Below are 26,978 nucleotides of genomic sequence, written 5' to 3' on the forward strand. Positions count from 1 at the left end.
AGATTTAAGAGAAAGTTTTTGGAGCAGAACATGGGAGTGATATTGATCAAAATTTTGTTTGCAATAAGGCAATCAGGCAATTTTATCTGAACTTTTGAGGACATCTTGTCATATTATTGTCAATAATGTTTAACTTTTGGGAACTTCTTGAAATATGATAAGAAAGCTGAACTGARTCTGTTTTAGAATAACCAAATAATTTCACTGATACCCACAGGAATAGTAAGGATGGAGGGGACTGTAGGAGAGAGAGGGTAGGGCTGGACACCCTAGTAACTTCTGACCTATTTGAGTCAACCAATCCCAGACCTCTTATTCCAATTTCATTCAACCTTCCTGGCTTCCTAAGCAATAATTTTCCACTGCAATTATCCCACTTGCTTTGCTCCAGGTGCCACTTCAGTATCTCAGCTCCACAGACTGCTCCCTACAGCATCATTACTGCTCCATAACCTTGAACATCCTCCTTGAGCTCCAGCTACCAAAGCTATCGGTGATTATATCCTGAGCTGGAATCCAGCCTCCATCCTTTTGTTGTCGTTTTTCCTATGTCCATTTGGGTTTTAGAATGATTCAAAAACCATGCAGGATTTTGGAGGGAATGGGAATCTAAGAATCTGGTGGAGGGATGGGAGCTTACAATAAGAGTCCAGTGTGAAGACAAACAAAACAAAATAATGGAAGGGAAGGATGAAAAAGCAGCCACGTGAGGACTCACTTCAGAAAAACACTAAATCACTGAGCTAACAAAAATGTCTGGTACAATATCTGGAATAGAATTAGGAAAGGCTTCGTTGTTAAAATTAAATGAAATGGTATTATAGAAATGAATCAGGGAGTCTCAGTATTTAAGTTCTGTGGATGGATACAAAGGCTGGATAGCAATCCAGCCTGTGTTGTTGGTGCTGCTGTTGGAGAGATTAAAATATAGTTCAGGCAATCAGCCATTAAAATCAGAAGAAAACRAGCTGCAAGTACAGACTAGAAACAACTATGCAAGCAATAGTCAAAGCAAAGAACTTGGAAAAAATAATTGGAATGAGCAAACACAGGTGCCATCCACCAGCAGCTTCGCCCGGCCCCACTTGAAAGCCGYCCTCCTTCCCCAAAGGCCGTGTGAGATGAGCACATTCTGGGACGTGTTGACGCTTTGGGGGAGCTACATGTTGGGAGCTTCTTTAATGTACGTAGTTAGCAATAGTGGCAATTGTGCTACAGTTTCTGCCTAATCCAGTAGTTAGCATTTAGAGCATTTTTTAAAAAGAAAAAAAAAATCTTACACCATTGCTAAAACTTTCTGGAAAATGAACTGACAGTTTTCCAATTAAGTCTCATCTTGTGTTTTTCTTCACATCTTTTAATGACAGTGTCATCTAATATGATGATTTTATGAGTGGTTTTGCTAACTCATTCAGCAGAGTAATCAATAGAAAAAATAAGCCATATGGGTTGTAGTCCATTTGTATTGGATGGGACAGATGGCATTATTGATAGATGGAAATATTCCAAATAATTATTGTATAATGATATAACAGTGACTCTGGCTGCAAAATTTTATTAAAGTACTTTATGTATGTACTTTATTCCATAGGGATGGGGAGATGTGCTCTTTAGATAGAGCTCTCACTATATTTAGTTCAGAGCAGAGTTCACCCCCACCTTCTTTTTCCCCTCCCCAAGGGTTTTTCATGAATCATCTTTATAGTAGTATTTTAAGTGGTATATTACACTATATTATAGCAGACTCTATTAGACTAGCTGCAGGGAGCAAGACCATGGCTACACTTATTTTCTACCTCTGGCTATTTGGTTTTGGTCACCGTTGCTGCCCTAGAAGTCATATTCTGTGTTGTCTCAGAATTCCAGGCATTTCAGTTGAACTGTGTGTGTATTTTTCTAGTTACATCCTGCTAATGCCCAGCAAAACTGAGTATAGGTCAGTGCACTATATCTCWTTTGATTATCCATGTAACAGAGACTGTTTCTCTCTGTTTCTAAACAGGTGTATATTCTGCAGCAAAGCACTCGTAGTTAAGTTTCATCTGTGAACCAAGAGTACATTAACTTACTAGTAAACTTGGAGGCCATTTGTTACTTTTGAAATGTGCCTTTTGATAAACATAAACTCATTTTTATCATTCAGTTATTTTCTTATTTTGATGTGATGGCATATACAAAACTATGCAGCACATTTTCCAGAACAATGTGAAATATTATCTCTAATATYCTCATCAAAAAAGAAATATGTACATGGAAAATGCTTTGGTACATTTAGTGCACAATGTTTTTATGACAATAGAGTCTTACCTTTACAATATTAAACGTAATTTTAAAATTTAATATTAAATTTAGGAATCTCTATATTTGGATATGAACCTTGAATATTAGTGAAGTTAGATTTTGAAAAGCTGTATGAAACAATGAAAAAATATGTTTTGTTAAGAATAGAACAGAAGGTTGCATAGGAAGATAATATTTAGTGGAGCTACAATGTTTATTAATAACTCTAGTACCATTAGCTTATATCTTTTGCTTCAAGCGATTCATTTAAAACATCCTGTTTTTTTTTTCCTTTGGATGATGATATTATAGATTAGCATGTTAATTCCACTCTGAGTTATTTCATTAGGCTTCTCCCACTATATCTTCTACCTTCAGTGATGAAAAATCTAAATCAGAAAATACTTTCTGTAACATGAGAAATTATGTGTCTTTTCACTTTTATAACACAGCTTGCCAGTGTTTAAAAAAGAATCAATAGTTTTCTGGTCAGCTCCCTCCAATAAATTCCTACCCACACAATTCTAATACAGCCTTTAAAAGTTCCCTACCCACCTTCTGCATGCAGGAGCTTTCTTTTTTACAAGYGTTGAATATCAGCTGGAATCCCGTSGTTGTTTGAAATCCAGTGAAAATACGAATTTTCAGGAATGCCAGTCAGGTTGTTGACAGTGTGTGTTTTAGTAGCACATGATGGAGAAGTGCCGGGGAAAAGATTTGCAAGACTTGTTAATCTGACATGTATGTCATGACTGGGTTTCTTAACATATTTCAGCTCTTGGGTAACTTGATGCCAGCTTTGAACATCTAAATTTAAACTTCTTTGGGCAGAGGTTTTACAACCTGTTTCATCATTAAAAGATGTAAATGGCATGAAATAGTGTTCCTGAAAAACACGAAGGAGTGAATGCCTCAGAGCCACTGGCTTGTAGGGAGCTCCTTCCCGTAACGCAGTCCCATAAAACCCATTTTGGCTTCCCTGTATCTTAAGCAGACAACTAAATACTTCAGTAAATCTGAGCTTTCCACTTTGTCCATAGAATAAAATAAAGAGCAGTGTTGAGGTCCCAGGTCAGGTTAATTCCAGAACCAGAAGCAGTGTCTTTTGAAGCTGTTTTTWTGCCTTCAGGGCAACCCTTTAGCATGGTATCATGTAACACGCTAGTGCTTTGCAGTGTTCATTGTGTTTTAAGTATCCAGTCATCAATTTAAATAAAATCCATAGATTTGCTATTTCCTTATCCGAAGCAGAGCAAGACCAGATAGTGCTCAAATAGTGAACAACAAAGTCTGCACTTACTGTAAAAGACTGGGCAGTTTAAGAGCCTCTTTACTGATTGAGCAAATTACTTTAAACTTAAAAGGAATATAAAAACAGATTTATGTGAGAGGAAATTTGCTGTTTTAACATCCTGAACAGATTTTATAAGTCTGTAATATTCAGGTGCATGGCTTTGTGTATTTTATTGTACACACTAGTTAATATTTATGTTGAATGCAATTGGTGTGTTTCCAAGTCGTATAGTAAATTCTGCACCCTATAAACAATAATACAGGCAACACTGGTTGCAGTGGTTGCCTTCATTTACTAGTTTCTCAGGGAGAACTAGAAGTAAATTAATATTATAAATGTGTAAATGACAGATTAGAACCCTGCTATATTTACATTGCAGAAAAAAATAAATTTAATTAAGAGTTAATTAATATAATGGTTCATATTGCCAAAAGAAAACTAAATAGTTTTGAAAAACATTGCCACAAGCCAGTACGTAAGCTGATCAAAAATTCAATGGAAAGAAAATGCACGTTTCGGTTTCCTTTTTCTAACAGAACAGGTTTATGGCATTTATTTCTTTTCCTAGCTGCTATTTTGAAGGCTCCGCAGTTGGAGATATTAAAGGCGGCCTTTTTTATGGCCCGTGCGGGGACGCGCCGCGCGCTCGCACAGCGCCCTGGCAGCGGAGCTTTCATGTGGCGCCTGGTGCGTTTCCTCTCCCCTGTGCTGGGATGAAACAAAGCTTTTGTGTTCGTTTGAAGCCGTTGTAATGAGAATATTTAACACAGGTCAAATGCAGATAGTGGAACTCCAGAGGTCCCTGAAAATATTCTTTTTTGACACTAGCCGACAGTTGGGTGTGAAAGGGCTGCCACTTTCACGTCTCTCTTTCTTTCGTTCTCTCTCTCTCTCTCTCTCTCTCTCTCTCTCTCTCTCTCTCTCTCTCTCTCTCTCTGAGAGAAATTCTGATATTTGTAAAATGAGCGGAATTGTGATGAATTTAAAGGAATACAGGCAACGAAAAGAACAGTAAAGCAGTCTACATCATCTTAAGCAAAACCATTATTAAAAATGAAATAAGAGATGCATAAAAATTGTATGCTTTGCATAAATGTTCTAAACAGCATAGTTTAATATAACCTGTTGCAGAATGTAAACATAAAATATGAAGTAATGTAAAATAAGAAAGAAAGGGTAATGTTTCTTATTTGTGTGAATGCCTGTGAAAATAGATAGATAGTTMCAGATACAGTCAAATCCTCAGCTGGTATATATCAGCTTAACTGATCCCCGTGAATCTGTACAGATTAACACTGGCTTATTGGCCATTTACAGATAATATACCTATGTATTTGAACTTTGCATTTCAGTTAGGCAATGTGAAGAAATGCACGTCAAGTTACAGAGGTTGGTAAACAGACTAGTTCATCCAGGTTGACTGATTTTCCCCTGCAGCAGTCTCTTTGTAAGAGGTTTTTTGAGTTATTCTTCATCTCCTTTGCTGAAGATATTAATTCTGTTTGGAATTTATCACTTCTGTGCTCAGCAAGAGGGCATATATGCATCTGCTGTTCCACTTGGGTCAGAACCTCTGCTCGAAAGCCTCATGTGTCATGACTGTGAAAGTCATTAGCAGGCTCCCACCCCACGTCCGGTGCTTCTTCTCCAAGCCTCTTGATAAAGGCTAGAATGCCACTGGGATGCAAAAGTGTCCAAGATCTTGCCTTCCTCTGGAAAGTTTCACATGTAACTCTAGTTCTCACTAAAGGTAGGCCACTTTAAACCCCCATGCTGAAGGAATAAAGTTCATGAAAATCATCAGCGAGACAYTGTCCCCCTGAAGAAGTTAGTCCTGATGATCTTGGTCTGCAGGTTACCACCCTTACCTACAGTGACAGGAGTTTTATTGACTTCGGCCCTTACTAAAATTGGAGTGCATGGAACTTCTGCACCTCTGGCTGAGAGGTTCAAGTTAATGCTTCCAACAAGTGATTTGATGTTAAATGCTAACTAGTTATTCTGGATATTGGTCTCTTCCTGAAAAGGTATTTTAACCTGCTCTGACCAAAAATAGGAAAACTGAAATCTCAGAAACTAGTTAAACTACTAAACTGCATGTAGGCTCTGAAAATCTATGAAAAATACCCTCTTAGCCTTCGTGGACATGCTGGATCCAAGAAACATGTTAGTTGCAGGAGACAAAATTCAACTGTTGAATAAATTCATCAAATTAACCTGAAAAAAACCTACAAAATTAGCTAGGAAAATGTATACGTAGTCTTTTTCCTCAAAACTCCAGTTCACCTCAGAAAACCTTCTAGTCTATTTGAAACTCTGCAAGTATTTCTATTCAGATATAGAGTCTCTTCTAACTCTGAAATTTTGAAAAAAAAAAAATCAGATAGGAAAATAACTTATTTGAATAAGAATTCTTCTGTCGTAGAGAACAGTACAATCTAAAGGATCCTGCTAAATTCCAGTATTTGATTATCCTCCTATCTGATTCTGTGTGCTGATCTTAATAATAATGACTTCATTCCCTCCACTTCCTTTTCTCTCTGAAAAATACCTTGTGAGCTTCAAATAAATCTTCTTCTCCTCTACACTGCTGTCAAACGACTACTTATGATGGCAAAAATGCATAATTTTGCAGCCCGCTAGATTTTGGTAGAGCAGCCAGTGCTAACTAGTGTTCCAGTAACACATACGCGAGCTCAGCAGTGAGTAATCACTTTCAACTTCCTCGCAGTGTTTGTCCTGTTTTGCGCATGAAAGATAAAAATGCTTTCAGCTGATATGGTACAAACTTGTAGCTCTCATCAATCTTTAGCTGTAGTACAATAAATTAAGCTGGAAGCAAACTTGAAATCTAACTTTTACTTTGTGTGTTACTCAGTGGAATTACCATGCTTTTTGTTCCATTTAGAAATATTTGTTGTGTAAATATATTGGCCATCTCCTACAAGTGACAAAGTCACTGCATTGTGCATATATCTCAATAAAGGAGTGAGTCTAAAAAAGGAAAATGTGCATTTACTGAAGAAAATACTATTTGCTAATCATTTCTGTTGAGACATTTTTTCATAAAGAGTTTTCTCTTATTTGTCACATCTATGTTTCTGTAGAAGCGATTATAAATGCTTAGTTATGTATATTGCATATTATGTGTATTGTATAATATACTATTTTTCAGTACATGTTCTACAGAATTACATGGGGGAGAGGTATAGATAGAGATGTATAGTCATATAGGTATTCTCTCTCTCTCTGCTTATGTGTGTGTATAGTTTATATAAACCCAAATCAATTTTTTTCTTAGTACATCAATTTTTAAGAAGCATATATATTAACATGTGTCACCGTAAAGGCTGTCTATATTGAAAGCTTTCCACACTAACCTCATGTACGTCACCTGCCTTCAGGCACATAAAAGTTAAGGTCCCTATTTATGCTTCAGCAGTAATCTCAGACAAGTGTCTTCATCTTCCATAGAACCCATTTGCTTTCCATACGTTCGATTCCAGGGGTTGTCAAAAACAACTGTGTGTTTAATTCAAACTTACCTTATAATTTTTAGGTGCCTGAAATTAGTTAATATGAGTAATTATTAGTTAATTATGAATTATTAGTGGATTTTAAGAAGCTGCTTAAAGGGCATCATTGGAGCTTGACTGCTCTAACACTGAACTGGGGGAAAGCCTGTCTTGCAAAATCTGAATTCCAGCCTGTATGTAGGACTTTACTGACCAATATGAATGCCTTAAAATTAACAAAGGGAATGTGCAGTCCTAGCAGTTCTGTTGTATTCTATATAGCACTCATCCCATATTAAAAATGAAAGTAGCAGGTTGCACTGTTTAAAACAAGCCTTTGCCTCYAAAATACTCAGATACATAAGATGTAGCCTGGTAAATGTTCATATTTTCTTTTTTTTTCCAATTTTTGGCACCAAAAAGTGCCAAATTCAAACTCATTTTCAATGCATATTTATTCATCATATTATTAATAAAGGTGGCTGTCTCAGTGAGTGTCTGGCAATTAGTAGGAGTCTAATAGGACTGCTGGAATTTTTAAATGGCTTTTCTTCGGCTTCCAAAAGCTTTACAATTTTCTTCACTTGATACTGCAAAATTTAATTACAGCTTTAACAATAGTAGCTAATAGTGCTATACAGGTGGAGGAGTGAGTCTACTTAAAATCTGTCAGATGAAAGCTAAATTTTTTTTTTTTATTATTTTTAAAGTCAGCTCCACAGCTCGAGTTCAAAGTTCAGAAACAAGGTAGGCTTTCAAAGAAAAATCTCYGCAACCAGCACCTGAGATTTAATTTCTGAATCATAAAATAAGCTATCCTTAATGCCCACGTAGTAGGTTTTGACCGTTAAATTTCCTCTTTTTCTGTCGCATCTGGATACACCTTCTCAAATGATTTTCATCGGGTGGAATCTTTCCATCTGTAATTCAGTTCAACTCCCTCTCCAAAGTGCTTATTTTTGACACGACACACGATGAATAAAACCCTCAGAGTGACAGTCTGTGATCATGTTTCATGTGGCAGACTTCATTTGCTTTCAGTTTATATTGCTATCAATTTATGACTTTGTTCCTTAAATAGTTATCTCTTTTCCACATTGTAACTGATATATTGAATGATGTATGTTTGAGAGGTATTTCAAGGAATCTTAACTTTAATCATTAACTGGTTATCTCTTGGCTCAGGAACCTTTATTTTGTTGTGTGAAAGTTAATATTTTTAAAGCAAATATAATAGCTTTTCAATATGTAATTATTTTCTGATCCCTTTTTCATTTTCATACCCTTTGGAGTATCAAGCATACAGGGCTTGAATTTACATTTGACTCTGCAGGAACTGCTTTAAATATTATTATTACAAAGGAGGAAATCAAGAATCAAAGTGAATTCTTAGTCCAATGCTGAGGTATAGGAAGGTGCAATTGCAGGAACAGCAGCCTGCATTACAGCATAGAACTAATTCACAGCTTGAAAGAAAGTCCCTGCTGGGGAGGAAATGTAGGGGAACTGGCAGAATTTTGCTGCATCTGCTCCCTACTGCTAATAAGCTTTAACCTGTTTCATTTTTATTATGCTTACTGTTTAGCTATTTTGCTTCCAAAATTATTTCTGTAACTAGGAGAACACATAAAAGGGAGCACGGCGTGTAGAGCTGTTTAAAAATTTAAAACTGTCGGCAAGGGAGATTAAAGGCCGTAATGAGTGAGATGGTTGCCTCTTCCGTGTGGGTTTTAGAATTCAGGCACAGAGGCTTCGGTGGAAAGACCGAGCGTAAGCAGTGGGTAAAACAGATTTCATGGCTTTAGTAGCTTTTACAGCCAGAAGGCACCATTAGATCATTTAGGCTGACCTGTATATCACAGRCCATTACATTTCACCCAGATATACCCATTTTGAACCCGGTGAGTATACTTAGACTAAAATATATCAAACCTCAGGAGTTTAAAACGCTTTATGCCACAGGCGGGGAACTGAGAAGCTGAGCTTCCCGTGCAGCAGTCCAGGTGTTTGCCAGGTTGGTATGGGCACAGGAGAGAGGAGGAGATGATCTGAGACTAATTCTGTGGAGCAAACCAAACAACCCAAGGCTTGTGAGCTGTTAGCAGAGGCGAAAATCCCTTCCTGGTCCCTCATCAGGTGACCCAAGTCACTTTGACTTGGGGAAAAAAGCCTGGGATATATATGGTATTATCAGAGCACTCRTATACCCTGGTTTCCCACCTGGAGCCATGAGCAGTTCCTTAAAAAGGAATAAAATAAAAATGTGCAACCAAATAGAGTAAATAAACAAAAAACATGTAAAATGCTAAAGTTATGATTATTTGTCAGTGAGCATAACTAAGGCCCCAGAAAATATTCTCCTTGAAGCAGTCATATCCATTCTTAAAGCGAATATTCATTGTCTAATTCTGAATTTTAGGCATTCTGACCCTTTGGCAGCTGTACTGACAGTCCTGTGCATATCAAATTCTAAGCCCAGACATGTTCATTGCAGACATGCTTTCCTCAGAATCATCAGTGCTATATCTTAAATTTATACCCATCTAAAAATGTGCAAAATGTGGTACTCTGTATTTTCCAGGTGATGTTATCATATGCTTCCCATGGCTGGATATCTAGTATTTTAAAATCTTTGCTTTCATGTTGGCATAATTGTCACATGCAATTATGAAGTGTATTTTCAAGAGATTAAAATGTATATCCTTTATTGGGAAGTCAAAACTTCACTTCTATTGGAAAGTCCCAAAAAAGTCTATGGGACTGTTGAGACAATGCTGATAGATAATGGGATGRAACAAGATTGTGGTATTTAACTGATAAATTAAGCAAAAATAAACGTCTCCATCTTTAATAGCAGATTCTTTTCCATATTTTTTCTTTCTCTTTTCAAGTTATTGTTAAAATTWATTGTTTAAGCTTTGAGCTTAAGAAAACTTCCACCTTGATAAGTCCATAAAGAAGAGGGATTAAGCTAGTTATTACAGCATTATTTATATCATCTTTCTTCAAATTTTCAGTTGCTTAGCTATCCTAGGGATTGGTTGTCCTAATGGCAACGTGAGACTGGTGGCTCTCATTTTGATCAGATCGTGTCACTAGGCTTGCTCTGAGTCTTCGCCTTCTCAGTTTCCCAAATGAAGGATAAAAAAGCACCGGTCCAACAATAGAAGAGAGAACCAAATCTAGCAAGCAAATGATATCCTTGTTTGTCAAATATCATCCAAAGAGAGCTTCTGAAGTTACATCTTAAATTACAGTTGAGTCCTTTTGTCTATCACCTGAAGTGACATAGACTAATCTTCTTGGCCTCTGTTGACGATAATGGTAGAAGATAGAATAGAAAACATCCAGATTATTCTGTTTAGCTAATATGAATTACAGATAATATAGAATTATTGATCTATCTTTTATGAACTCTTTCTATTTTCATCAGCTTCCACMTTTGCTCAGCTTTTTTAAGAGAAGGAAATATATTATGCTTACATATTTGCATTAGTACAGTTCATAGAGCATTAGTAYTAGTCACGGGAATTCTGATTGCATAAAGATTTAAACATATATTTTCTGCACTATGTGTTATAATCTTCATTTTTTTTTAATTGTTATGAAGAAGACCTAGTTTGGATTATATTCCAAAAGCCTGTATGTATCAATTAGAGAGATGACATAAATTTGAAGTCCATTAGAATTTTAAAAATTGGTTAAAAGTGCTCTTAGAAATAATGCCTCTATGTCTATTTTATCTTTTTTATGTTTCTATTTTTGAAATGCAGGTAAAGGTTGCACAAAAAAATCTGCAATATATGCCTCAGATACTGACACTAAAAATAAAAGATCTCTGCTTTTTCTAGATACTCTTAGTTACAGTAACATGAAATAAGYACAGGCCAAGTTTTCAGGTTGTCATTATACAAAATAGGCTTTTATGATGCAGTGGAATTTTACTACAGTCAGCTTTGTCCAACACAGTGTGGAATAGAGCAGAATGAAATATCTGAAAAACTTGTTTCTTTTTATTTTAACAATATTTATTCCATCATGAATATTCAACTTCATAAGACCTCAATTTTAATCTTCTAGTCTTAATGTATTTCTGGCATGCAGCAAATAATCTCTTTTTTTGTTTGTTTGTTTCAGTAAGAATAATAACCATTAGGTTCTCTTATTTTTTTTAAGCTTTGCAAAAGGAATATTCTTAACAATTTTATTGTTATAAAACATTGAGGTATTCATTCTTTGAATTCAGAAGTGTAATACTAGGAATGTATGTGGCCTATTTATTAGACAAACTAGGGTATTGAAAAGGATTGCTTCTATCCTACTTTCTTTGGGAGCTGACATTTTTATTCTTATGCAGTTTTCCTGGTGGAATCTTTACTTTTCAAAGTCATAAACCTATTGTTGTGAGAGACTCTCCAGCAAAGCTTAAACTGGATCTCTGGAGTTTGATGCAATCTGTTTTATGCAGGCAGTGTAAAAGAAATTTTAAATGTATTATTTAAAGGCACATTAATCTTGCCAGTATAATGGTGTAATAATGCATGCCATCGAAGGTTTTCATAAACTCAGCTTCTAAAAGTAACATCACAGTATCTTTCTTTTTTGTTCTCCAAGTCAGTTCTTTGTAGAGATAGCAATTATGCATTCATCTTTTTCTCTTGCAGTCTGATTCCATATTCAGCTGTGAAGTAGGTACATTTTAGTTCTTATACAACAAAAAGAGTATTTCTCATTTGGAAGAGCTGCAGGATGTCAAACAAATGTATTTAATAAATGTTAATAGGTAAAATATGTACCTTCTTTTTCTAATTAAATTGTTAAGTAAAATTGTTAAATGCTTGTGTAATGGATTGGTTATGGATTTGTCATATACTCATTCCTCTTTTTTTTGCCATGTTGCCAGGTCTGCCTTTGATTTTTCATTTTTAATGATAAAATGCTCTATTTGTTTAAGAGATTCTCTTTTAAGGGTAACACTTGTAAACCCACATTCTTTCTAAGCTGGTTTACAGCACTTRCAGCACACTGTTCTTCATTTAACTGTGCTGCTTGCATCAGCTTCCACTTTGTTTTGTAGCAGTACTGTCATGCACCAGGCATTCATTAGTGTAAGTAACAGGATTCCTGGAGCTCTTCTGAATAAGGACAATGAAAGCAGGGTGYGTTTCCACCAAGAACTAAGGCATGCAGAATGTAAAGAACTGAGCAATGCTGTGAACCACTGAGATCATTTTAGTATTTAAGCAAAACACAGGAAGGCATTATGCACCCAGCAGTTCAGATGACCACTTTTACATTAATGTGAAGATTAATTACAATTTTAAAAATTAAGTCACACTGTTAACTTTCCTTCTCTTTATGTGAAAGTTTTTGTATTTCTGCATTAAACATTTTCATAAAAGTGTTAGGGCATCTTTTCAGCTTGAGCCTACGCATGAATAAAGAATTTAGTAAGATTTACTATTCTCATTTCTTGTGATTAGATACACCACTGAATTGGATCTCCTTTGATAGCTGTAGAATGTGGCCTTCAATAACTTTTCAGCCATGCTCTTCAACACCTTCTATTTCCAGCCAGTGATCCTTATGCTTTTGCAGATTTAAGTTAATTTAAGATTGGGATAATTCCATCTCACAAACTCTTTTGAGAGGTTAAAACACTACGAACATCCTTGGTGGCTCCACTAATAATAGCCTTGAAATCTACATCCATTTCCTGGAAGAAAGTACTGTTAAAGGTTTTTGTTATCAGAAGCTGTCTCCTGCCCGACAGCAGAAAACTCTATAATGCATAATATCCTCATCCACTAAATCAGCTCATGTAAAACTGTAAGATAGAAATAACATCCTTTTCCAAACTTTTCCTGGTACAAAGTTACCTTGGGATATTTTCTTTTTAGAAAAGATTAAATCCTTTGGCTTTGAATAATCCATTTATGTTTTTGAATATCATTGAAGTTGAGTTTTTCCTAATCATTTTTCTATAGGTTTGGCTGTTTTTTCTTACCTCTCAGTAACAAGAATTTTGCAGAAGTTTCTGAAAAATTATCTAATGCTTCTTTTTCAAGATTTGCAAGGCAACATGCTTTCTTTGTTGCTACAARGCAACAGCTAGCAGTAAAATAATCATGCTTTGTCCTTAATAACATGCTTACTTATATTTCTCCAGTATCCTGTGAATAGAATTCCCTAGCAGACCTTATATGTTCGTTGTTATTTACTGGACAGGTTGTCATAAAGATATTCAGCTGTTTAAGGAGGTTGTAAATTTAAAGCTAACTCAAGCACACTTTTAAGACTAAATGCAACATCCATGTATAACACAAATGTCAGCGATTTCTTGAAAATAAGTCAGGTGAGGTCATTGTTGGAAGCAATTCTGTAAGAGTCCGTAGCAGTTGATGAAAGACTGTTAGTCCCCAGTAGCTCCATCACTAGTGCTTTGCACAAACTCTTAAGTTAAAGGTTATGAGTGCCAGTGGAAGTTTATGGCACTGTGCAGGTGTACTGTGTATAGTCATTCACTCAGAATGATTCTTATTTGTTAAATTTGGAAATGTACTTTATCCTGGCCTTAATTTTCGTGTATTTTTTCATCCTCTAAATGGCAGCTGAAGGCAAGCAGAAATCCTGAGTAATTGATTTAACAATCTGCGACAAGTACAGAGAAGTAGAAAACTTTCTTTCAATGCTTGACATGACCTGAGAGAGCTTCTTTAGACTTTTTTTTCTAAACGGTACCTCAGCACCTTGGGCCAGCAAAGTGGCCTTTAAGCCTGAATGAGCATGACTTTTTTTTTTCTTTTTTTTTTTTTTCTCTCTGTGCAAAGCTCCAGTATTTCATCTTTTCAAACTGTTTTACAGCACTCAGAGCAGAATTATATTGACAAGGTTAGAATTCATCTTCTAGAGGAGAATACTGTGCTYCTGTTAAGTGCTAATATAACATTTATGTGTTGGTACCTTAATAACAGCCCAGCTTACCTAATGAAAGTACTGAAAGCAAACAGTACTCAGTGAGATTTTATTATGACTGAAGTGACTGCAATTTGAGACAAATTATCACTATTTTTGTTCCCATATCAAAAACAGAAATGCTAAAGCAATTGCTACATGTTTGGTATAGAATTAGACTCCACTATCGTTAATACAGAAGTAAGTGCATTTTTCATGTAAACAGCTCACTAGGGTCAAGCAGTAAAGATGTTCTGTGGAAAATGCTTGTCAATAACTTTGTGAGTGAATTTTGAAATAAAGTGCCTGTAACCCATCATTATTCCTTCCTCTCAAAGTCAAGAGTGAGTGGATGAAAATTGAGCTTGTGAATTGAAGGTACTGTGAGTTATATGGCCTTATCGACTTTGGGGAAAATGACAGTTTTGCTTTGTTATTATTTTTCCATTCAGAGGTCAGGCAATGGGCAGTATTACCGGTAAAGACTGCAGTGTAAGCAAATTGGTGTATAAAAAAAATCTGTGTACACCAGGAAGAAGGTGTAAGTCACTAATATTAAAATGTTCGACATATCTGTGTTTAAAAAATGGAGGAAAAAGTAAGACAAAAAAAGTCTACAGGCCATAATAAACATCTAAAATTCTTCAAATAATATTCAGAAAGCAGATAATGTTGATGGAAATACTTTAAGAGAATATATATTTCATGAATTCAATTGCTTTCCGTAAATAGACTTTGCCATATAATTCATGTTGGAATGCTTGTCCTTAAGATAATGGCAGACATAAATGTGCTCTTCCTGGCTGAAAGTTGTAAAGACTTCTTTTTTATTATTCATTTGAAGAACAACTAAATACCCAGCAACAATAGATGGATGAGATAAATCTTTTATGAACTGGTCTTAGGTTTGTTAAGATTCAAAGATAATCCTCTTTAGTGTACATCTGTATAATTAATTTAGGTTGAAATGGCTACAAAGTCGTATTTTCTTTCTTTGTATCATRGAAGAACATTTCAGCATTCTGAAGCATTACGTTCAATTGTTATGCCTATTAACATGCTACATTGCAATTTATGCTAAAATTTTTACCAAGAAAGTAAGTAGAAGACACATCTTACTACTTTAATATCATTAGAAGCGTAGCAGCTTAGAGGTAGCTTATTAAGGTATGCTGTTTGATATATAAAAATACATATTTCAAGTTCCTGGATATTTTGAAAACCAGCCTCACTGCAAAGGAAGTGTTCTTATTTTTTAGGAAGGTTTGTTCAGACCATTCTGCTGTTCAAAACTATGTGAATTGTACCTTCACTGTCCTTACCTATCTGTAATATTCCAGCCTTTAAAATAAACCAGTGTGCTTCACTAATTCATTTCTGTGGTTTTAGTAGTCTTACCTTTTGCACTCTTCTAGGGCCATTGATATGGACAAATGTCACCCTGTGCAGAAAGTAGAATTCTGCCATATTCTGTTTGATTAGAATCAGAGTAAAATGCATTATGGTTAATATTTACTTAAATGACAGAGGCATAGTAGCTAAGATTGTAAAATGAGCAGATATGAGCTGTCAGATAAATTCATAATTGCTCAAAATGATTTTCTCGGTAAAAAAGAAAGTTTAAGGAAAAATGCAGTCTCCATGAAATAACTTTTTTGTACACTTTTTGAAAATCTCAACAGAGTATGAACATCATCAATTTCTAACATTTTATTGATATCCAAAATATTTTGTTTATTTTTTAGGAAGAAGACTCAGACACACATGATGATGTAGCTACAGTGTGTGGGATTCTTGATGTGGTTGTAATATCTCACTTACCTAGAGATGCTGCCATTGAGTGGCATGTCATTGCAGTAGTTGACAATCCGATGCAAAGAAAGCATTTTGCAATGAAGATGTTGTCAGGGGGGTTTGAAATTGAATGTGAATCTGTGGAGTCCAGTTCTGCATCTTGTGCTTCAATTTCTCTACGTCTGAGCTTGATATCACCTTCTACTTCTCCAGTCGACTTAGATGGACTTCTTCATGATTTAGTTGYTCTGTTTAGACAAGCTGTTGAGAAACTTTCTGAAGACTGCAGAGCAATTCCTTTGTCTTCTAGAGCTTTCTTCAAGAAGGATTTCTTTGATGCTCAAACACTACGAGCAGGTAAGGCTTTTGATGATGCTCACCAGTGTTAATATTAGTCATGAGGTAATTTTTCTTTACTTCTACCTAARGTTTATTTGGAAGAAGGTATTTTAGAAATGCCTTTGAGGGTAGGCATGATTAAGCTATATTTGKTTTTTTTCTGGTTGCCAAGCGTAATTATCAAATAGAAAACTCCATCTTTGGTGATTTTCAAGTCCAGAATGAATATAGTCCTATAGACCAGGCTGGCCTGATCTCATCTGCTGAGCCTGCTTTGAATAAAARGTTGGACTAGGTGAGCTCCTTCCAATCTGAATTATGCTGTGATTCTATAAGAGAAATTGTCACGATACCTGTGAAGTCCACGTAGTAACCTCTGAGTCAGAGATGGTGAATCTTCCACATAAAAATCTTCCAACATGAATCTTCCACATAAAAATCTTTGAACAGAGTTCGGATGATAGAGCACGTTTGTCATGATCTAGAAATATTTTTAAATATAAATATTTAATGTATTAACATACACTTTTTCAAGAATAGCTAATAATGAAATATGAATACTCTACAAGAAATATATGGTATTGAATCCTATAGATTAGAGGGTGTCTGTTTTTGAACACAGGATGACTTCAAAACGTTTTTTTTTAAATAGAAGCTGTAAACCAAGCAAATTTACTATTTTTCCAGTATTTAGATTTTTTAATATCTGATTCCCTGAGAAAAAAAGTACAGTACAATAACAATAAGGTGGCAACTGTGATTTATTCACTATATTGCATATCTGTATTCTGTGCTGTGCTCTGTTTGGAAAAGCGAACACTGTGCAAGTGCACAGAAACCTCTTTTGTCTATCAGGCCTACAAAATTGGTAGATTCTCCTTGTACTGAAATCAGTTAAGAGTTTTTCTATTAATTTCAGGAGGAAAAACTGATCCTTATGAGATCCTTAGTCTATATTTATCTTAAACATGCATGCACATAAAAAAAAATTCTTGCAAAACCACAACTGATCTATATTAATTAGCTGACATAAATGTTAGCCCTCAAATATTCTACTGTCCTATTTTTTTTTCTTAACCTGCAGCAGTTTTTGAAGAAAATTCAACTTGACATTGTTTAATAGATTTAAAGTATAGGAATTGAAAGCTATAAAAATGTGGCATAGAATAAGCATATTAAATCCAGGAAGCAAGGAATGAACATATACTCTGACAGAATGTTGTTGTTTTTACTACATCTTGTTTAAGAACTAAAAAGAAATCTGATAAAACATGTTCTTGGCATGGGATTAACATTATCCTTTTGCCTGCTCCCTTTCTGACATTTCATAGGCCATAAATAATTACTTTCAAATAAATTTTATTTGCTTTGTTAATGATATTGCTGACTAAAATGTATAAATAGTATACATGAAAAACTGGTACAATTCATGTTACTCTATTAATAGCATAGGCAGAGAAAGAGTTGTGAATTTTACAGGTTCATTTTTTGTTATATTCAGATCTATCTACTGTCTTAGTAATGCCCATCGCTATAGCAATTTTATCATCACTAGTAAGAAATACATACTTTCAAATCTCTAGAATATACAGTACAGTTTAAATATACAAGTGGAGCTACACTCATTGATGTATTTTGAAAGAATTTTAATCTGAAAAACTTCAGAAAGTTCATAAGATGAAAGAAGCACTTTGCAATCTATTTGAAAGAAATCTCAAATTAGAGTAGTTGCTGGTGAAATATCTCTTACTGACAGTTTCAATCTGATAGAAGACTATTCTATGACTTTCCACTCTATTATAACATAGATTCAAAATCAGAAGTGTAATCTTCAATATATCACTAAGCATAGGGACATTTAAGTGTTTTGCTAATATATGTCTTCAGTGACCTCAAAGGCTTGTAGCCTCAGGTGAAGTCTCCTTCACTTTCCAAAAATAGTTCAGCATTCGTTTGTAACAGMCCAAGCAAGCTGGAGAAACCTGTTCGTCCCTGATGGGGTGGGGAGAGGGCAGAGAATGTGTATGTATCCTTTGTGTCTTGTACCAGATTATTGGAAGTTATCRTAGGCAGTGTTACCAATGTCAAAAGAAGCTAAAGGTTTGTGATGCAAATGTGACAAAGATATCTTTCCGTCGTCCTAAGACCAGATAAAAAGTTTTATTGAACAAAGTGCAGAACTGATGGTCCCCTTCTCCCAGGCAATCCCTCCTAACACACGAGAGCTTTATGGGCACCATGCTGAGACCGTGGAACATGCTAGAAGCAMGAGGATTAGATTAAGCTGACATATATATTTAGTAAGATGCTGTTAAGCCTTTAGAAGTCTTTAACATAAATTTGACTATTTCTTTCTTATTCTCATTTAAATATGCATTAATATAAACATGTCAGTACAATTTGCTATACCACCCAGCTGACTAGATTATACTTGGGTATAGGAAAGATGAATGATCCTAAGTCATCCCATTACAATTTCACCAACTCTGTACATAGGCTGTATGCAAAATATTTTTGAATATTTATTGGCAATGTAAAAGGTTCTGCATTTAGTACATCATATTATATAATCCTTTTTTAATACTATAGAAAAAATAAAGTGGGAATACAAAAAGAGCAAGAACAGAAATACAGTCTGGAGCCACCCAGGTGAACAGAAACTAAAACAGTCATTAAGACTTGGTCACTGAGTGCAAATGAAGCAGGTGCAACACACACTGTTCRCAGACAGAATGCAAGTTTCACTTCCATCAGAAACCAAAGAATCAAGAAAAGTACCAAATAGATGTTCAGCATCTTACACAAACTATGTGATTGTTATGTGGCTTATAATGTTAGTTTTTTTTAGGATTGTCTTCTAAAAGCACAAACTATTGCCAGTTGTTATCATCTTATACTAAATTTCAAGCAAACATTTATTCTAAGAAAAATCTTTGCTTATAAAAACTTACCATCAAACTACATCAGTAAAAAGTCAGTTTACAGGAATGAGGATTGTGCATTTAAAGAAAAAAGGAAGMGGGAGAAGATGGACATTTACAGCATAATGATATAAGATGCTATTCTGACAAAAAGTTATATATAACATTTATATATGCAATTTATTTATTCAACTACAAAGAATCCTACAAGGCACAGGTACAAACRGCTACAACTGTAGGTCCACTTAAGTAGCTATATGTTTTCTTGAGGTTATTGAAAAAGTAGAACTATGAAAAATATAAAAGAAATGGGAGAAGGGTCAGAGTTACCGAAATATAACCTGAGAGACAGAATGTTTTCAGTGGCTGCAGCAAGTGCAAGAGGTGCCTAGGGCTTTACCTTTCTTGTACCCTGCTCTCCTTGTACATTGTGAGTGCCATTACCTGCCAATTACCTGCCAATACACCAGGAATATAACAAATTTTCTAGAGCATGAGGTATTCAAAAAATACGAGGAGGTGATGTGGAAAGTTAACTTCCAGTATGGAGTCTCTCTTTACATATATGTGATGTCTTATGTTGCTCTCTTATAGGTAATAAAATATGGCTATTTTGCTGCAGCAGGGGAGCTAAGGACAGATATTACATTTCTTATAGGGTACAGATCTACTCAGAACCGTATTCTATGAGGATACCTGTCTATTTTGGGGGGTAAAACGATATCATTTTCATTATATATAGAGATAGTAACATTAAAGATTAAATCCAGGAAAAGAAATTTCTGGAAGTTGGCTTTGCTGTAAGGATGCTATTAAGGTTGCAATAAGCATATGTGACTTTGCTTCAGCAAGTGAATCTTAGCGTTGAAATGAATCGCAGCTCTGTAAGTATAAGTAATAATGTGATCAAAACCCACCTCTGATTGCTTCCAAGATCTTCCTTGTCACTGCTGCTACACAGGCAAAAATTTGAAACGTTTCGTGCAATTTCTATTAAGTAGGAAAGGACTTGTAATATACAGTATGAAGAGATTAGATTGATTTGTACCTGATCAGCTTTGCAATTGCTAACTAATGATGCAGTTGTGACTGAATCATTATTTAGACAAACGAAAATATCTTAAAGTATCAAAAAGCAGTCTGAAATAGACTCAACCAGGTTTGCTACAAAATCCCGTTAATTTAGGCTAATTGGAAAATCTGGGAACAGTTGCCAACCTGAAAGAAGAGGAAATTTCACTTTTAATTCCTTGGGTTTCCTGTTAAGAAAACAAAGAATTTGCCAAGTATAATAGTTCAAGCAGCAGTCRCTGCTGCTCCAATAAATAAATAATAATTGGTTAAATTAGTACTAGGGGAAATGAAGCAGATTATAATATATGTAAGCAATTAAGAAACAGTGACTTGATTCATGAGTGTGTTTTGAAATGGTGTTTTAAAGGAGTGAAAGTAGTTAAATTTGGTCTTGAGCCACAGAAGTAGCTTTGGCATCCTGCTATTACTGCCCAAAGTATCCAGTCAGGAGACCTTATATATTAAATAGTTGTCAACATGCTGGAAGTTGAAATTTTTCACATCAGTGTTCAAGGTTATACTGTTATTATATGTACTATAAGTCATTTTGCACACATTTTTTTAACAGAATATCTCCCATAAAATTATGGGGGAAAGGATTGTTCTCTCTCTCTCTCTCTCTCTCTCTCTCTCTTTTTTTTTTTTTTTTTTTTTTTTTTTTTTTTTTTTTTTTTTTTTTTTGCTACCATAAACAGGCAATTGTTTTAACAGTAATATTTCCTCTTGACTAAGTCTGAATAGGAACTGGCTTATGGCTGGGAAGCGGTTCTTAAAAATATATTAGATTCTTTAGATATATTAGATTCTTTAGAGCAGGGGCCTTGAACCTCAAATACTGTGACTGGTTTAGGAGCCTCTGGGTGTAAGAGAGAACTCAACAAACCATGAGTCCAGAGAAGAGCCAGAAAAATAAATATTTTGGAAAGGGGAATATATGACATGTGAGGAGGGGAAAAAAAAAAAAAAAAAAAGGAGGAAATATTTATTCCACCTGGAAAGAAGAAAGCTAAAGGAGAATTGAACTGCAGCTTACACTGTCTTCATAGCAGTTGTAGAGAAGAAGGAGCCAGCCTTTTCTCAGAAGGAAGGACAAGAGGCAACGCTCGATATCTGTTATACATAGATATTATTATAAAATTACTAATAGATTCCCCCAAAGAATCACATTCATTTGCAGATTCTCTCTTTTTGTTTTTTAATGAAAAAAAAGCAGCTTATTTCCTTCTGCCACTAGTACTGCACAGTCTTATAAAAGAAGACTACCATTCCTAATAACAATAATAATTGCTGAAGCCAATAAGCAAGGTTTCCTACTAGAGTGTGTCTTTGAAAAAGAACTGCTTCTTTAGAAGTGCCTGTGTTCTTTTTTCTTTTTTTTACCTCATTTCTCTGTAGTTTGCACATTTGTCCTTTTTTTTTTTTTTTTTTTTTTTTTTCTGTCTCTGTGTCCAAATATAACTAATAAGTTCCGTATTAGAAGTATTACTGGGCTGTGATGTCTCTGCAGTTTTTCTTATGATGGTGTAAAGCCAGTCTGTCTCCAGAGTCTAATTCATTTGATGATGTTTGAGACACCTGAGGATGAGGAAACTTGTTCCTCTTATGAAGATGAATAATTTATGTCACCAGTAACGTCATATCATCGTGAATTGGCAAAAAAAGAAAATTGCTTTCCTCGTTTAAACAGATTAATAGATGTTTATAGCATTTAGTATGTGGTACAAAGTTGAGGCTCTCTATGTTTGCATCTCTAGTGTATTTCTAACAGGAATGAAAATAGTTTCTCACAAAAATGTAAAGCAGATTATTAATTTTATCAAAAGATATCTATAGAATAAAAAACATAATCCTGAGATGCTCCATGATCAGCTGCCTTGATTAAAACAGCCGCAGTTCTAATGTGGCTAAAGGACTAGCTTTAGTTAGTTACTAACRTAACTAATGTGAGGTTAGTTTCCTTTTTACAAACCAGAAACTTAGGGGGAGTTTTARAAGTGTATGTTTTGAGCACAGAGACACTGCTTTGTGAGACAGATAATCTATGCTAGAGCATATTTGTATTTAGCTGAAGGTTTTAGAAGCTTTGCCTTCATTTAAAAGCATTTTGATTTTTTTTCTTTTTGTCTCTCAACAAGTCTCTCTAACAATTGTGCAATTTCAATCCAAAGTACAGAGGAAACCAGGAAAACAAAAAAGGCCAGGACAGGTTTGAATAAACTAGGCAGATATTGCAATATTGCCTGCTATCTCTCAGGGCAGGGATTGGAAATGTCTTGTATAAAGTTTGCTGTATGCCAGGAGAATTATGATTTGTCTGCAAATGTTTTCTACAGCAAATAACTCAATGAGGAGCAAGTTTCTTGTTCTTGCAAATATGTGCCATATAATATAGATGTTTATATTCCCAAGACTCATAAGGTATTGGTAAATGCTTTTAGGAAAGGTAATTAGATTGTTACATGGCTTATACACATTTTCTTTGTGGATTTCTGGTTAAATTCCAAAGATATTTTATAAAATAGCAGTATTATTACACAGCGTGGTATAAAAAGGAGCACTTTCATGTGATCCTTCTTTTGCTTTGTACTGAAGTTGCAGCTTGTATCTGCAGTTTTCCCTTTGCCTTTATCTTTATTTCAGGAAATTATTTTAGTGAACTTTAATAAACTTGGTGTATTATTCAATTCAGTATGTGTTGATTCAACACACACGCTATGGGATGGATTTAGACATATGAAAAACAATAGTATCTTTTGTTTTTCTCAAGGATATAACCAATGGTATGGACATACCATTTGAGCTAATTTTATTTACTCCCACATGCAAGCAGGAAGATACATGGCACAAAAGGATTAACTAATTTGGTAACATAACAAAAGATGATGCAATTATAGAGCTTCGTATATATTGAAGTTGTTATCTGAAGTTATAGATTCTGAACATTAGATGCTCTTTAGAGATGGTATTTTGGAAAGAACAGATATGTAGAGCACTGAAGCAGAATAGCTCATTGAAATGCATGCCTTGTTTTAGAAAGAGGTATGAGATCAAATCTGTTTTGAGATTGTTCTTCTATTGGGTATAACTTCATCATGTTAGAATTGTCAAGGGATCTTGTCATTTCCATACTTTTATGAAATGCATGACTAGTTGTAGCCAGCCTGAGGCATTTTCCACAATTACATACATGAAAATAAATATATTCTAATTTGGCTGATTACTATATTTTTTATTTGCATTAACTACATTGAATGTGTCCTGAATCCCTTTGTGTTATATCACATAGCGTAGCTTGCCTGCTGTGATTTAATCAAGTGTTTGGATCGTTCAAATTATAACAATAAAACAAATTATCAGAATCTCTATCTTCAGATTAGGCTTTTTAAAATTTATTTTTCTTTTAAATGTGAATCTTTTTTCATTGTGATTGTTTTCAGCTGTGATAATCTGTAAACTACTAAAACTTTCAGTTTAATGCCTCTAAAAGTTCAGAAACAAAAGCCTCAGCTGCTTTCATTGAAAGTATTGCTTCTCATTTTTGACTTAACTTGCCTGAAAATATGTGGGAGTTTCTCAACAATTTTAGCTATTTTCTCTACATTTGAAGATTTCATTTAGATAGGAAACAAGCTATGCAATACTTCCCCATTACAGAGGATAATGCTACAGTTCTCCTTCTGCAGTGAGTACCATGCTACTGCTTATTAAATGGCTTTGGTAGGTATTAATTTGAAGAAACAAATTGATAGACTACTATGCATGTGTTGTTCTATAAACATTGCTTGAAATTCACTATTACCATTTTTTTCTTCATTCTTTACATTTCACCTTTCATGATGTACTACAGACAGGCTAAGAAACATTCCAGAAGTTTTCATCTCACAAAGTATCTCTATTCAAGGCAACAATTATGTTAAAATGATTGTATAAGTTCCAAGGGACATTGATGTCATCTTAGATCTAAGGTAGTATATTCTTAGCTGGTGAGGAATCTTCCATCAGTTCATCTGTCTTCATCTGTCTAACATACATTTCAGAAATATCCGATCAGTGCCTCCTACTGTGTTTGTAAGGAGAAAGAAAAAACAATACATCCTTTGGAAGATACTAAGACTTAAATATCCCTGCCCAAACATAGGGCAAATTGTTTGTTTTTCTGGCACAGGAATGAAAGTGGTCCACGTGTTAATGGAAGAGCTGTACACACCAGGCAAAAGGAGATATAGAATTAGAGACCTTGGCCTATTTGAACCAGGATGATTGTAGTCTCCAGCTCTTCCAGAAGGTTCTGTATTGGGAAACACGATGTGCCAACTACAGGCACATGTACCAAGTCCAAAAAAAAAAAGGAGCAATCTGATTTCTGAAAATCAAGTCAAGCTGAGCACCAGAAATCAATTCATTTTTGGTGTTTTGCCTTTTAGGCATAATGAAAAAACAGTCTATTACAATTAATGGAAATTATGTTATTAACATTATGGGAAGGAATTTCAGCACAGCTGATGCATTTCAAAGATGTAACTTGAGCTTTCTTTTGCTATAGGGAGATGAAAGTACAAGACTTTGTTAAAGTCTGTTTATGTCTACTTAGTCTTTTCTACTCCTTTTACTCTCCTATTCTACTTTTTACTTTCATTCATCCCTTGTTCTGGACCTCATAAGCCCTGTCTCACTTTGGGTCTTGGAAAACATAATGCAAGAATAAAATTTGTAGGTTGGCACAATGGGCCGACTGCAACAACAGCAAAAATGATGTAAAAATTTAGAGACAGCAGTTGGAAATTTCTTGATCCAGAAGAATAACTGACATAACCACGGTATAGTAAACAGCAAAATAATGCCAAAGTTTCTGTTTCTAAAATGTGTTGTTCTATGCTGAAAATATGATTAGTAATTCAGACACAAGAACTAGTGAGTGAAAAGATGTGTTCAGAAATTCATATTTTGGATTCCACTGGGTGTTATATATTAAATTAACAGTCATTAATACTTTTTTCCTGTCCCCTTTCTAAATGAAAATAGTGGCATAGAAGCAAAAGAAACTTGATAAATCACACACAGTCCTCACTCCAGCCTAAACGCAACACATCCTTTTGGTGTTGTTAATTTTTAAAAAAGAACAAGTTTTGAATTAACTGGAAGAAAGGAAGTATTTGAAGGAAAAATATTCCTTTTTAGGATTCTGATACTGTGAAATATTTACGTGTCTCATGAGAATTGCTGTATGCTTTTCATTGCTATTAAATTACTGCACAGAGACAGCTGGACTCCATCTCATTTAAACTTAAAGTGGGTGCATAGTCAGCAGTCACAGTGGTGCATCTTTGATGCAGAGATGAGAAGTTTAGCTTTGCCTTAGTATCAAGATTTCTAATCCAGCTGGAAGCTTCTCCTGAAGCAGTATGCAGGGATTATGAATGGGGACACCCCTTGCATGTTGAAGTCCAAGGCTGGATTTTATTTGTTGAGGTAGTAGTACGAAGAGGCCCATGTCACCTCACACTTGTTAATTTTTAATGACAGGCTGTTTTTAAATWTAAACAAAACATCTCAATTACATTTAAAATGCTCACTTTCTTTGACGGTGAGGCTTAGAAAGCAACTCTCATAATTGTCCCCTCATAATTGTCACTACCTTTTAAGGTGCATCCTGGAATTCTAGAGATGTTTGTTCAAGATCAGCAGCTTCCCTCAAAGGTTCATAAGGTCTAAAAAGGGTCTCTTGGGAGACTCTAAAAAGTTCTCCCAAGTAAACGTTATGTATAAAACACAAAACAATGAACCTTCGTCATCAGTGAAGAACAACCAGGTGACATGAGCATAAATATTTATGTTTTGGTTACTATAAAACAGACTGGTTGGTTTAGTAAAACACTGATGGCTGGTAATGAGGTTTGTGTGGCAAATTCTCGTAGTTTCTTTAGGATACAAAATAATTATGAATGAATATTACCTATTTTTTGGAAAGCCCTTCAAACTTACAAATGAATTTGAACAGTTAAGAAAGTATGTGGGAGTTGCAGGAAATACCATGCCAAGCTTTATTGGATTGCACTGGCATCTTATCAACTGGGGAGAAGCTTTGAAAGAAAGGGCAAAATATGACAGTAGCAGGTACAGAATTCTAAATGCATTATGCATGTGTGCATGTATCATGCAAATGCACCAAYATGAAATAGTCTTCCTTTTTAAAAGAGATAAACTAGGGCATTTAAGAAGACTACCCCAGAATATGTGGCACCAGTTCAATATTGTGTATGCACATACCTAATCCACTCACGGAGAACTTAAACTTTTCTGAACTGAAGCTTATATCTAAAATTGCCCTGCTGAAAATGCCTTCAGTTCAGTATTTGAGCACTTTACTACTATACCCATAAAGTACTTAGTGCCTGACTCCTTACTAAATTAACATGGCCTGTCTCCAGRAAGGAATTTGCTTACCTTCCCATCTAATGGTGTGAGGGAAATGATAAAAATCCTGAAACAAAAGTTTAAACAGGCCTAAGAATTGCGTGTCCAGTAACCAGGGGGTTATGATCAGTAAACTAAATTAGAAGTGAAGATTAGAAAATCACATGAAAATACAAGTTATGTTGTCTACAAAAACGTGATTGATTTATGTGCACAGCCTAGCCTTAAAAACATTTTCTGAAGAATGAGTCTATTTTGAGCAAGTAATTGATTATATGCAAAAAAGATAATCTTCTATGCCACAATTTTGATAGACGTATGAATATTTTCCTTTCCGCATTTGTAAGCACAAAATACTTTTTTTTGTCTATGCTTATTAGATCTATATGGTAT

The 26,978-nt window shown here is 34.9% G+C and overlaps 1 protein-coding gene across 1 annotated transcript in view; it reads left to right on the top strand.

The window, feature by feature from the left end:
* Nucleotides 1-26,978, top strand: part of DPH6 (diphthamine biosynthesis 6) — a 167,340-nt gene that overhangs the window by 117,702 nt on the left and 22,660 nt on the right. Inside the window, exon 13 of the mRNA XM_026051765.1 lies at nt 15,789-16,194. Coding sequence (XP_025907550.1) covers nt 15,789-16,194 — 406 coding nt within the window. The remainder of the gene's footprint in view (nt 1-15,788; nt 16,195-26,978) is intronic.

The sequence above is a fragment of the Nothoprocta perdicaria genome, unplaced genomic scaffold (assembly GCF_003342845.1).
Source record: "Nothoprocta perdicaria isolate Ctin4 unplaced genomic scaffold, notPer1 scaffold_8, whole genome shotgun sequence".
Lineage (NCBI taxonomy): Eukaryota > Metazoa > Chordata > Aves > Tinamiformes > Tinamidae > Nothoprocta > Nothoprocta perdicaria.